Source organism: Alexandromys fortis, unplaced genomic scaffold (assembly GCF_014885135.2).
Source record: "Alexandromys fortis isolate MF-2015 unplaced genomic scaffold, M_Fortis_MF-2015_v1.1 scaffold_104, whole genome shotgun sequence".
Classification (NCBI taxonomy): domain Eukaryota; kingdom Metazoa; phylum Chordata; class Mammalia; order Rodentia; family Cricetidae; genus Alexandromys; species Alexandromys fortis.
This window is the reverse complement of record NW_026068000.1, coordinates 5,582,162-5,594,846: the sequence shown is the minus strand read 5'-3', so window position 1 is coordinate 5,594,846 and position 12,685 is coordinate 5,582,162. Positions and strand designations below refer to the sequence as shown.

General features: G+C 47.0%; 1 protein-coding gene across 5 annotated transcripts in view; it reads left to right on the top strand.

Annotated features, from left to right (window-relative positions):
• The window catches only part of Lama3 (laminin subunit alpha 3), a 214,416-nt gene that overhangs the window by 83,069 nt on the left and 118,662 nt on the right, over positions 1-12,685 (top strand). For all 5 annotated transcript variants that reach the window (XM_050160721.1, XM_050160719.1, XM_050160717.1 and 2 more), the window contains 6 exons: positions 747-846; positions 1,459-1,511; positions 1,993-2,098; positions 3,371-3,470; positions 5,696-5,852; positions 9,396-9,528. In XM_050160721.1, the coding sequence (XP_050016678.1) occupies positions 747-846; positions 1,459-1,511; positions 1,993-2,098; positions 3,371-3,470; positions 5,696-5,852; positions 9,396-9,528 (649 nt within the window). The remainder of the gene's footprint in view (positions 1-746; positions 847-1,458; positions 1,512-1,992; positions 2,099-3,370; positions 3,471-5,695; positions 5,853-9,395; positions 9,529-12,685) is intronic.

Here is a 12,685-nt window from a genome sequence, read left to right as displayed (position 1 = left end):
GAGGTATTTTTTTTAACAAAAGAATAAGGTTTACTTGGATTTTGTATCCTAGAGTCCTAGAGTTAGCTCTTCTGGAGGTTTCTGTGAGGGTGCCCTTAGGAAGAGCACCCAGACTCAATCATTGACCAAGAACTTGTGATGTACAGCTGGCCATCCCACAAACTCTCATGTAGTCTCTCTTTTATTCTAAGCACATAGTGTGGTACTGTGAACAATTTCCTAAGATCACGGACGTCCCTGCCTTTGTGACCTCACAAGGGCTGCTGCTGCGCCTGCTGTGTCTTCGCTGGCACTGAAGCCACTCTCACAAGAGCGGTCATAGCATCCGTCTTCCTGTGAGACGCCCCTAAAGTGCAGCAGCGTGTTTGTGTGTGCGTGCACGTGTGTGTGTGTGTGTGTGTGCATGTTAGGTATGGATACGGGTTAGAGGGCAACCTCAGATGTCGGTCCTCTGGGATCATCCACCGCCTTCTTTGAGGCAGGCCTCTCACGGGCTCATAGTTCACCAAGCAGGCTAGACTGCTGGCCAGTGGGTTCCAAAGATGTTTGGCTTTCTAAATGTGGGTTCTGGGGATCAAACTTTTTTTAAGTTCAGAAGACTAAAGCAACCTTGTGCTTTTGTGAATCCCTTGACTTATCTTTCGTAATCCAAATTGATTTTGGTGACAAAGCTTTGCTCAAAAGCACACATTTGAAACAGGTCTTAGTTTCAAGATGCCAAATGTCAGTTTGATCTTCATTTCAAGGGTTATTGCCAGTGCAAGCTTCACGTTGCAAGTCCTACGTGTAGTGTCTGCAAGCCATTATATTGGAATCTGGCCAAAGAAAACCCCAGCGGATGCTCAGGTCAGCTGTCTCATATTCCACCCCGTCCTGCCATTCCATTGCCTCTTTATTTCTGCCTTCTTTTGCCCACGTTGACAAAAGAGCATTTTGTTAAACTGATTTGTTCAACATGCTGACTATGCTTTGGTGCTCACCTCTGTTCAGAGCATAACTGTCATTTTCAGACAGAGATTTGCTATTCCATTTCCATATGAGTTTTGTCATTGTGAAGGCAGCCATCTGGTAAATGCCTGTGACCTCTTTGTTTTTATAAACCACTCTTTCTGGTTTAATTTTACACACATTGCATATACCTACTGAACCTTCATTTTGTACAATTTATTAAAGCCAGGATACCAAGATTAAAACACATAATAAAAGGTCTAAGTGAAATGACTATTTTAGGGTAGAGTGTGTTTTTATGTAGGCTTGTCAATAATGACCTTGACATTGGGAAACTTTATATACTCTGTGTGCTGGAGTAACCAGAAGCAATACTGTTTTAGACTCCAGCACAGCAGGTTGGATGTTGCTTAGGTCCACAGGGAAGCCCAAGACCCTGAGTTGTATTGTAGGCACGTGGCATCCCTAGAGTCAGACCCCCAGCTCATAGACACTCTCTTACCTTCACAGAATGTCAGTGCCACGAGGCGGGGACCGTGAGTGGAATCGGAGAGTGTGGGCAGGTAATGTGTCCAGTTTGTCATGAGATGTCTGTAGGATGCTGCTGAGGTTGACTGTGGGATTCCTGGAGGAGGATGCCAAGGTTGACTGTGGGATTCCTGGAGGAGGATGCTGAGGTTGACTGTGGGGTTCCTGGAGGAGGAGGATGCTGAGGTTGACTGTGGGATTCCTGGAGGATGCTGCTGAGGTTGACTGTGGGGTTCCTGGAGGAGGATGCTGCTGAGGTTGACTGTGGGATTCCTGGAGGAGGAGGATGCTGAGGTTGACTGTGGGATTCCTGGAGGAGGAGGATGCTGAGGTTGACTGTGGGATTCCTGGAGGAGGAGGATGCTGAGGTTGACTGTGGGATATCTGGAGGAGGGTACCAGTCCCTAGCCAGTCCTGGCTACATTGCTTCCTATTGTATGTTGAGGCAGTTTCCCAACCTGATGGTTAGTAAGTCCTACACACCAAATGCTGCCACCTGGCTCGTTTGTTCTGCAGGAAGATGGTGACTGCAGCTGCAAAGCTCATGTCACTGGTGATGCCTGTGACACCTGCGAAGATGGATATTTTGCTTTGGCGAAGAGCAATTACTTTGGTTGTCAAGGTAAATACATACTGCGGGGTACGAGCAAGGCCAAGTGCAGAAGGACAAATGCCTGACCCCACACCTGACTTCAGGGATGGTACCAGACATCTGTCTTGAGAATTTGAGCAAATATTCAGTTGACACTTGCAGTGAGCCTCAAACAGTGCGGTTCCCACTTCTCTGTTATCAGAACACTGTAGGTTCAATTCTAAAATACCCACATGGGATGGAGGGCACATGCTAATATGAACTGACACCAAGAGCTAGTCATTTGAGACTATGTTTCATATTATCTAAAAACCAGATACTTAGTTATAGGGTATTAAATAATGAAATTCTAGAAGTGGCTGACCTTGCAAGGTTGCTCCTTACTTCCACACATGGACTTTATTACAAACTGGTTCTTGTAGATCAGGCTGGCTTTGAACTCACAGAGATCTGCTTGCCTCTGCCTCCCCAGTGCTGGGATTAAAGGCGTGCGCCACCACCACCTGACAGTGCTGCTCCTTTACGTGTGTGTTCATGTTCCTGGATGTGTGTGCCTCTGTGTATGGAGGCCTGAGGTCCATGTTAGCCATCCCCTAGTTATCTCCACCTTACTTTTTAAGAGAGGGTCTCTACCACACCTGGCGCTTGCTGGCATGGCTAACCCTGATCCCAGGGATCCTCCTGTCTCTGGACCCTCAGCACTGCCACTCTTTCCGCATCTGTGTGGGAGGCACTTCACTGACTGATCCCTCTTCCTTTCCACGTCTGTGTGGGAAGCACTTGACTGACTGATCCCTCTTCCTTTCCACGTCTGTGTGGGAAGCACTTCACTGACTGATCCCTCTTCTTCCCACATCTGTGGGGGAAGCACTTCACTGACTGATCCCTCTTCCTTTCCGCATCTGTGTGGGAAGCACTTCACTGACTGATCCCTCTTCCCCTACACGTCTGTGTGAGAAGCACTTCACTGACTGATCCCTCTTCCCCTACACGTCTGTGTGAGAAGCACTTCACTGACTGATCCCCTTCCCAGGCTACTTAACCATGTATAGTCCTGGGCTCATCTTCCTCGGGACAACAGCACACCCACCTGCTAGCCTATAGTCACACATCTTGAAATTAAAGATAGGCCTTTGAGGGGGCAGGCCATTTTTGTTTGGGACATGCCTGCCTGATGTAAGGTAAGGCAGATGAAGAAAGCAGCCATCTCAGGGCTGAAAACATCAGAGCTGTCTTCACAGGGAGGGAAACTTCTGGCACGGACAGAGTTTTGTAGTAACCCAGCTGTTCCTTGACTTGCAGGGTGCCAGTGTGACATTGGTGGATCGCTCACCACCATGTGCAGTGGGCCCTCAGGAGAATGCCAGTGTCGAGAGCATGTCGTGGGGAGAAAGTGCCAGCGGTGAGTTTGGGGAGTTTCTTCAAACACTCGTATTGCTGGGGCCAGTGCACACTTCCCTGCCTGAGCTGATCCTGGAGTAGAGGGGCGAGGACCAATCCCAAGGAGGCCGATGACGCTGTGGATATAACTAGAGCCTGGACATGTGACCGTGAGCTAATTAGAACAGGAGTTCAACCAGTTCTGCGGCATAAGCCATGAAGTCCATGCATCCCCAAGTCCAGGCTTGAGGTGAATAGTGTGCACCGTGCCTGCGGGAGGCTGAAACCTCTACAAGTCACAACATGGAGGCTACAGACACAGAGGGCCCGGTTTCTGGACCACTGACATCAATCAGTTCCTGTCTCCCTTGAGTAGAGAGTGAAGTCGGGAGATTAGAATAAGGCGGTGGGGAAACAGGGAAGGAGGGCTAAAGTCAACACCAAGAGGGACAAGGACCCAGAGGTGGGGAGCCTATGTAGATGAGTGTGCTAATCCTACTCTAAGATCTTCCTCAGTGGAAGTTGGAGAAATTGAAATCTAAACTCTTTGACTCTCGGTCATATGCCTGAACAACAAGAAAGACAAGGTTTTCAAAACCTCAGGCTCCTGTCTGCCTGCTTCATTAGCAGTTGCAGGGACCGTCGCTTGCCACCTGGCACTCCTACATGCAGAAGCACAGGAGAAAATACTACAGCCCAAGGGTTACTGCCCACAGCTAAGATCATTGCCTCTCACATGAGAGCACATGGGATTTAGAATACAGTCTTTGACATGACAGTAAACGAAAACTACACTAAAGTCTGATACGCCAGCGATGTGTGTGACAGAGTGGCGCTGCCCAGATGGGCAAACCTCGTGTCCTTCCTCAGTACTAAATCTTCAAAACATTAGCTCATTCATGTATCTGAGCTTGTTTGGATTTCCCTATAAGTTTAGAAGCATTCACTGTGTTTTCTAACTAATTTTTGTGATCATAAATATATATTTATTTTAGAAATTTCAATAAGCTCATAAAAATCAAAAGGCAAAGAAAAGTCTTCAGTACGCCACTCTAAGATAACCTTGTAAAAATATTTCTGGTATAATTTTGTTTAGGATTAAAATTAAGCATTTTTCATGCAAATTTTAAAATTGAATTTTTGAATTGGACATATATATTTCTTATATCGTTAAGAAGTCCTCAAAATATTAATGCTTACAGAATATTTTATAATTTATTTAGCTTATAATTTTGGTTCTGTTACATTGCTGGCATGCTGTCACTGGCTCAGCATTTTGCATTCATTCTTTAGAATGGACTCCCGGATGAGTTACTAAGACACTGAGACAAACACTCCTGCTGGGTTCTTGTAAATCTTCTGAGAGGTTGCAAGCTTGCCTCTTAGTGCGCACAGTATGGGATGGCTTTTCTTCCCATTGACTGACGGATCTTTATGTCTTCAAATCCACTAAGTGTTATTAGCTTCTCACCCTTCTTACCAGACTGACATGTGTATCGGTTTGAAGAACTCGAGTAGTTTCAGTGTGGCGGTCACATGAGATGGGATGTTCCCGAGCTGCCTTTGTGACTGCCACAGCGGGACTTGTCAAAGGAAGCCACCCATTGGCCTATAGATGGCTCAGAGGGGAAAGGGGCCTGTTGCTAACCCAGCCACCCAAGTTCAATCCTCAGGACCCACACAGTGGAAGGAGAGACCCAACCCCAGCAAGCTGCCCTTTGACCTCCAAAAGTACTTATCTATGCACACGGCACATACGCACACACTTATGTGTGCACACTCTCTCACACACACAAGCACACAAAGAACACTTAAGACTATAATAAAATTTATATGTATTTAATATATAAAATATTATATTATGATGCTTGCAACATGCCTGGCACATAGTTACTGATGCTGCAAATGTATGACTACGACCGTGGTAAGTGCTGGGTGAGGAAATGGAAAGTCAGAGATTTGCTCTGTTAATTGTGACCACATTGGAGCACAGCACAGGTATGTTGAGCTCATGACTTGAGCTAAATGACTTCAATTTAGTGCTCGGAATGAGCAGGTATTGAGTGTACTCTGTGCCAACGTTTCCCTGAATAAGAGAATCCTTTGGCGCGAGAGAGGAAGCCTTCCTCTGGTCTCGTTTAACGGCTTAGTCAGCTGGCAGTGTTCCTTCGGCCATGTCTGTTAGGAACGAACATCAGATCTCCGACAAACCTAACTTATGTTCACACTTACTTGTGACTTACAAAGGCCTGAAAATAACCACTACTTCCCGGATTTGCACCACATGAAGCACGAGGCTGAAGACGGCACTGGACCTAACGGAAGAGACCTGCGCTTTGGATTTGATCCCCTGGTATTCCCTGAGTTTAGCTGGAGAGGATATGCCATTATGACCTCGACACAGGTATATAGCCAGGGGGCCACAGCTCACTGCAGGGGACCCATGTATACACCCTCAACATACCACATCCCCCCCAACACCCTACCCCCCACAGTCCCCTCACCCATCTCACCCCCACCCCAACCCGACCTACCCCCACTCACCTCCACCCCCACCCCGGCCTAAAGCTACACTGCCTCCGAGACCTAGTCCAGGATTCATTTTCTCCAGAGTACTGGCCAGGGTCAGCTTGAAGGGGTAAGCTTGGGATTTAAGATAGGGAAAGATTTTAACTCATAAGAATGTACTTGGATTTCACAGTTCATTGGTACTTTAATTTGGCCGCTAAATCAGAAAAATGAAGGAATTAAAGGAAGTATTTGTCTCTGGAGGCTTTTTTATAGGTAGAAGGAAATTTTTTAAGTGGTGTTAGACTATATTAAAACATAGAGGCCATTTTTCTCTAGTGCCATTTTGGAAAATAAAACTGAGTCGACTTGAAGACTTCTAAAAAAGCCAGCAGCCTCCTCATCCTCCTCCATCTGACAGACATGCTGCGAGGCTCAGGCTGGTCAGGCTCTCAGTCCCCTGCTTCAGCTTCCTAGGTGCCCTAATCCCAGCTGTCCTGTCCCGTTGTGTCGTGTGTGTGTGTGTGTGTGTGTGTGTGTGTGTGTGTGTGTGTGTATGTGTGTGTGTGTATGCTTGGCCTTGTTGACTGGGGCGGTGCTTTGCAAACTCTGGAGTTACTCATGAGTGGAGATGGTAAACAACGCTCCTTGCCGGTGCTCAGCTGTTCTTTTCTTCCTTTTTCACTCTTCTCTGCTGCACCCATCTTTCTCGCCTTCATGGTGGAGTAAGGGGTGTGTACGGTATTAGGTTACATGGAGGACTTATGCGATATTTGTAGCTAAACACGTAGAGTCATTGAGTAGTTCTTATCTTCAGAACTTCTCTTCAAGGCTGGTCTCCTCAAGCTACTTCGAGTCAGATAAAACCCATATAAGAGACAGGATTGATAGCCATGGTCACCCAGTGTTTGTCCTCGCCGGGTCAGGACCAGTTCACAGAGAACCTGGGTCAGCCCATAGCTCTCCTGTAGCCTCCATTGGCCGTCACAATGTGTTCCTGGTCAAATCTCCCCAACTAAAGCTGTCTCTACCAAACAGGACTGTAAGACACCCCACATTTACCCCCTTCTTCCCATACACACCAAATTCGATTTCTTTCTTTTTGTAATAGGGTCTCCCAATGTAGCCCTGGTTAACCTGGAACTCACCATGAAGAACAGACTGACCTTTAACTTCTAGAGCTCCCCCTGCCTCTGCCTCCTAAGTGCTTGGGTTAAAGCCAAGCACCAGCATACGAGGGTTTTTAAAAAGATTTAATCTGGTTTAAATTCTGAGTCCACTGCTGTAGGAAGCTGTGCACACATGCGAGGGCGGTCCCTGCAGGGTGCAGAGGAGGGTTTGGGAGCCTGTGCATCTGGAGCTGAAGGAGCTTGTAAGCTCAGGATCAGCTGCAGAGAACCAAACTACATTCTCCACAAACTCCTAACTGCGTCCGTCCCCAACTCCACTTCATTATTCATAGAATTATGGTGGAGTCCATCAAGGAGGTGACTGACACCACCTGGTCTAGGTGTTCCACAGGTGTTTGAAGCTTGACAGAATATTCGGTTGACCCAAAGCAATGCACTTCTAACAGCATTCTTCGTGAGGACGTCTTTGGGTCAGCGGCCCCGTGGTCCCTGTATAACCACTTTCCTTACTCTTTTAATGTATCCTTTCACAATTACTGCATTTACCAATTGGTGTTGGGTCTGCTCACACAGTGATGGGGGACAGACCACCAGAGTCTATTAAACCAGAAGCAAGCTTTATTCCAGAAAAAAAAAATCACCACGGGTCACACAAAGCTTCTTAGATGTAGCTGTGACCATAGCCAGAGATCCGGCTTCTGTAGTTGTGGCAGTAGGCGCTGGTTCTGGCCTCCTCTTATTGTGAAGTCAACACCAGGTGTGGTTCAAAGAGCTTTTACAACCCTGAGGTCAGGCTTAACATCACAGAACATTTTAAGTTTTACGACTTTTAGTTATAGAATGTTAGGCTTAACTTAGGATGTTTGCCAAAACCTTGGCTGACACGGCCACTTTTCATCGTCCCTGAAAGAATGTGAGGGAGAAAGTAGAGTCACATAGGGGGACAGTTAAAGATTAAGGGAATTCAAGCAGGGGGTCCCATAGAGGCAGCAGTTAGAAGCTAAGCTTTGTCTGCAGTACCTGCCTAGCTGGGAAGCTGGGAGGCAGAAGACAACTCTTGAAAGTTTACCTCTGTACACAGTGGCTGCCAGCTTTTTTTTTTCTTCTAAATGTGTTTGGGCATACAACTTTATATTTCTATATTCCTGGACGATATCCTTTATTTTTATATTCTTTTCCTGGACTTTTCATTAGTATCAAAACTGAAAAAATGAGTTCAATCAAACTCGTCGGGTTGGTGGAAATTCCTATGTGGCACCGTCCACGGCTCCTGCGGTGGAGCTGGTGACCGTCTGGAAGTCAGCCTTTGCTGTCTCTTGTGTCTCACTCAATACACGTCCTCTCCAGTGAAAGCTGCCTAACTGGCAAAGGGGTGAGAAGAACTATGGTGTAGGAACTCCCACACTTTGTGAACTTCCCTTGGGCCACAGCTGGATCTGGACATGTGGTTTGTGTTCTGAACAAAAGTAACTCATTCTTTGCACTGGAGAGATGGCTCAGCAGTTTAGAGCACGCGGTGGCTCACAAGCACCCCTAATTCCAGTTCCAAGGGATCCAGTACCCTCTTTTAACCTTAATGCACATCATATATGCAGGCAAAATCACTATATATATATATATGTTATATATAGTATATAACTTTGAATAAATAATAATTTACTTGTATTATTGATTCAAGCTCTGGGGTCACACAAGCCTTCTCTTCCTGTTCAAAAGCTAACACTGTTTATTGATGGAAGCTTGAGATACAACTTCCCAAGGCAAACAGGCACATTTAACAACATCTGGGTTCTTGTCACAGATGTGTTTGAGGTCCCACACCATCCTGTCTGCAGCCATTTAGATGTGAAGTTCTTCATGTAAAGTGGGGCTTGGGGGCCTCACTAGAGCGGTGGTGTGAAATGGCACACGTTTCTTTGCTCCTTTCTTTTGCCTTTGAGTTTTCCCAGCTAGTGGTGCTTGTCCCTATCATGGCGACCCTCTTACACGAGTCCATCTAAAACTCGGTTCTGTCTGCCTGCACACACACACACACACACACACACACACACACACACACACACAGGAACCCTAGTTGCTGAGGGAGTGCGTTCTTCTGCAACTGGAAGTGTAAGTGCCTGCTGTTCTTGTCAGGCCTGCCTGTTTCTACCTGTTACTTGGTGTTTACCGAGTGTGTGCGCATGTGCATTTGTGTGGCTGTGCCTTTCAAATCTAATGGGGAAACATAAATGAAGTCAGCGGTTGGCTGGCATTTCTTGGCAGCCACTTTTCTCATCTACACTTCATGACTTTGGGGGGTTACTTTTCAGAATGAAGTAAGGATAAGGCTGACTGCGAGGAAGTCAAATCTCTCCTTGTTCCACATTATTCTGAGATACGTCAACCCTGGGACTGAAGGAGTGTCTGGCCGTATCGCTGTTTATCCATCCCGGGCGAAGTCGGGTAGGTACAATGTCAAGCCTCGTTACTGTACTGTTTCCCTCTTTAGAGACAGAGTCCCACAACGAGTCCAGAGTGACTCTTCCTCCCAGTGCTGGAGGGATGCACAATTGAGTCTCTAAACTGGTTTCACCTCTTTTCAGTTGAGAAAGTATCAAAATAGCATTCCTTTGGTTTTCACAAAGCCCATCATCCCTAGAAGACATTAAGCCCATGACAAAATCTGATTGGCTGGCTCACTTGCATCCTTCTTTACCATCTGATTGGCCAGTCATTTTGCATGCTCTTCCTCACCATCTGATTGGCTGGCTCACTTGCATCCTTCCTCACCATCTGATTGGTCGGCTCTCTTGCATCCTTTCTTATCATCTAATTGGCCAGTTCTTTTGCATGCTCTTCCTTACCATCTATTTGGACGGCTCTCTTGCATGCTCTCTGTTACCATTGCTTTCTCTCCACTTTGTGCTTCTTTTACTTTTGCTGTTAAATTATCACCGTCGTTTTAAAAATCAGCATAGCGATGCTCAAATGTTGGCTATCCTCCAACCCCAGGGGTCATGGATCCCTTTAGTGGTAAAAACAGATCTGTGTAGCTCACTTATGGGAAAGTGGGTGCCACCTTTTTTGGGGGAGGGCATTATTTAGGAGCTGTTGGCCTATTGCCTTTCATTCTCCCATGGTTTCAAGCAAGGAGAAATAGAGAAGGGTTGGAATTTTAAAATGAAGGTCAGTAAATAGGAAGTTCAAGGAAGGCCCAAGGATCTGTGAACTTCCTTCAGCTGTGAGGACTTCCTAAGCAGAAGTGGGTACCACTCACAGCTGTCGAGGGCAGGGCCTAGAGCACATGGAGTTAGAGCGTCAACCAATCCCAGAAATGGACTCAAGAAATCACTCGGAATCCCAGAAGGACTCAGAACAGTGCTAAGGGAAGCCTGACTCAGCACTGGGATGTTACGTAACCTTATTTCACATCCATGGCAGAGTGGAAAGTGAGAGGAGGAATTGGGTCGCGCATATGGGGCTGGAGGCTAAGCAGCTCACAGCCACTAGAGAGCTCTAGCGGGCTCTCTTTAAGGCGAGGAGCCTCGTGCCCTACACAAGGAGCCTTGTGACTACAGAAAGCAAGCAGCCCAAGTGCATAACTAGTCTTTGTAGACAGAGGCTGTAGACTCTAGGTTTGTCCCCACAGACCCCTCTGTTCATTTCTGGATGGTGTCAGGGGTCTGCCTTCTGTCCCACACCCCTCTGCTCCTGGGTGTCACCAGCAGTGTGCCCTCTGTCTGTCCACACAGACCCCTCTGTGCCCTGGTGGCCTCAGTTGTCTGCCCTCTGTCTGTCCATACAACTAGAATACAGTTTGGCTTGTCCCCTGCTCTCTGAGACAGTCTCCTCTAAGTCTGAATCAGGACCCTGGTTCCATATTCCTAAGGTCATCTATGCCTCCTCTCTCGTCCCCATTACCACTGTCTGCTCTTCCATCTCATTCAGTAGTCTGATCCCTGACTCTCCCTCCTCATGTCCCCAGGGAGCTTGACCATGCTTGCTGTGTTCACTGCATTGCCTGCAAACAGCCCTAGGCCTGACACAGTGGGCCTTTGTAAATGTCTATAGAAGGAGAGCTATGCAGAGATCTGGTGCAAACATGTCCTCTCCAGAAGACCTTAGACTCGGGGCTAGGTGCAGAAGACCCATCAGACTCACTAAGGGGCCAGGTGCAGAAGACCCCTCAGACTCAGGGCCAGGTGCAGAAGACCTCTTAGACTCCCTCAGAGGCCAGGTGCGGACGACCTCAGACTCACTCAGGGGCCAGGTGCAGAAGACCTCAAACTCAGGGCCAGGTGCAGAAGACCCCTCAGACTCAGGAGCCAGGTGCAGAAGACCCCTTAGACTCACTCAGAGGCCAGGTGCAGAAGACCCCTCATGCCGTGTAGTGACAAAATGCCTCTGTGCTGGCTTTTGCCTGCTGAAGGATTGGGGTTAGAGCTTCCTGGAGCGAAGCCCCAGGCGGTCCCCTGGCAATCAGTGGTCTAGATAGGACCTGATGCCTTAGGCAGATCTCATATCTGGAGATTGCCTTGTGAGCGAGCCCTCCTGGCACTCTGCATGATCTTTCTCTGTATTTCTAATCTTTCCTGTTTATAGCTGACCGCTTACCAAGAAATCAAAGTACGTCCTTGGCTCGGCCCCACCGTTCATTAAAGCAGTCCTTGAGGAAATAAAGTATGCCCCATGCCACATGAGCCTGGGAAACTTTATTAATTATGATACAGAAATGGCTAAAGTTGATATGTTACGAGGGAATCGTCATAGTGAATCAGATTTAGAGAAAAAAGGAGAGTTAGAGAAAATTCCCCAGCGCACTCCTTGATTCATTTCCTTATACAGGAGCCTATGATGAGCAAGAGAATAGATGGGTTAATGTTGATGGACAAAGACTGTTATATTATACTTTCAACTTTATGGATAGGCTTGCTAGACCCCAACCCCCATGATGTCTGCCGCATAAGAAGGTACTAAAAATATAGTTCAACAGGTGCAGAGAACTGATTAGGTATATTTGGTCACTAGACGAAATAAAGGGTTAAGAGGAGGAAGGGCCATGATAGCAATAATAAGACAGAAACTTTCTGTTCATAAGATGTAACCATTTGCCTGAGGTTTACAGTCCCAAGGACAAGAGTTCCTCTTCTAAGATTTACAGTCCCAAGGACAAGAGTTCCTCTTCTAAGGACGCTTTGTGTCTAACACCTGTTCCTGATAACATACTTTTTAAACATTGCTAAAAGAAGTTTTCATACTGTGCCAACTAATGATACATGACTTTCTGACTTGTTCTTTGTTTGAATACTATATAATGAAAGCATGATTTTAGTAAAATCGCAGCAGATTTTCACTACACAGTGTGTCTGTCTGTCATTCCCTTGCGTCGTATCCTGGCTATCCTATCCTTCACCCTGTTCTCCCGTGGATAGCGGTCTCCAAGAGGGACGGTCCGTGGCACCCTCAGACTCAGGAGTCAGGTACAGAAGACCCCTCAGACTCACTCAGTGGCCAGGTGCAGAAGACCTCAGACTCACTCAGGGGCCAGGTGCAGAAGACCTCAAACTCAGGGCCAGGTGCAGAAGACCCATCAGACTTAGGGGCCAGGTGCAGAAGACCC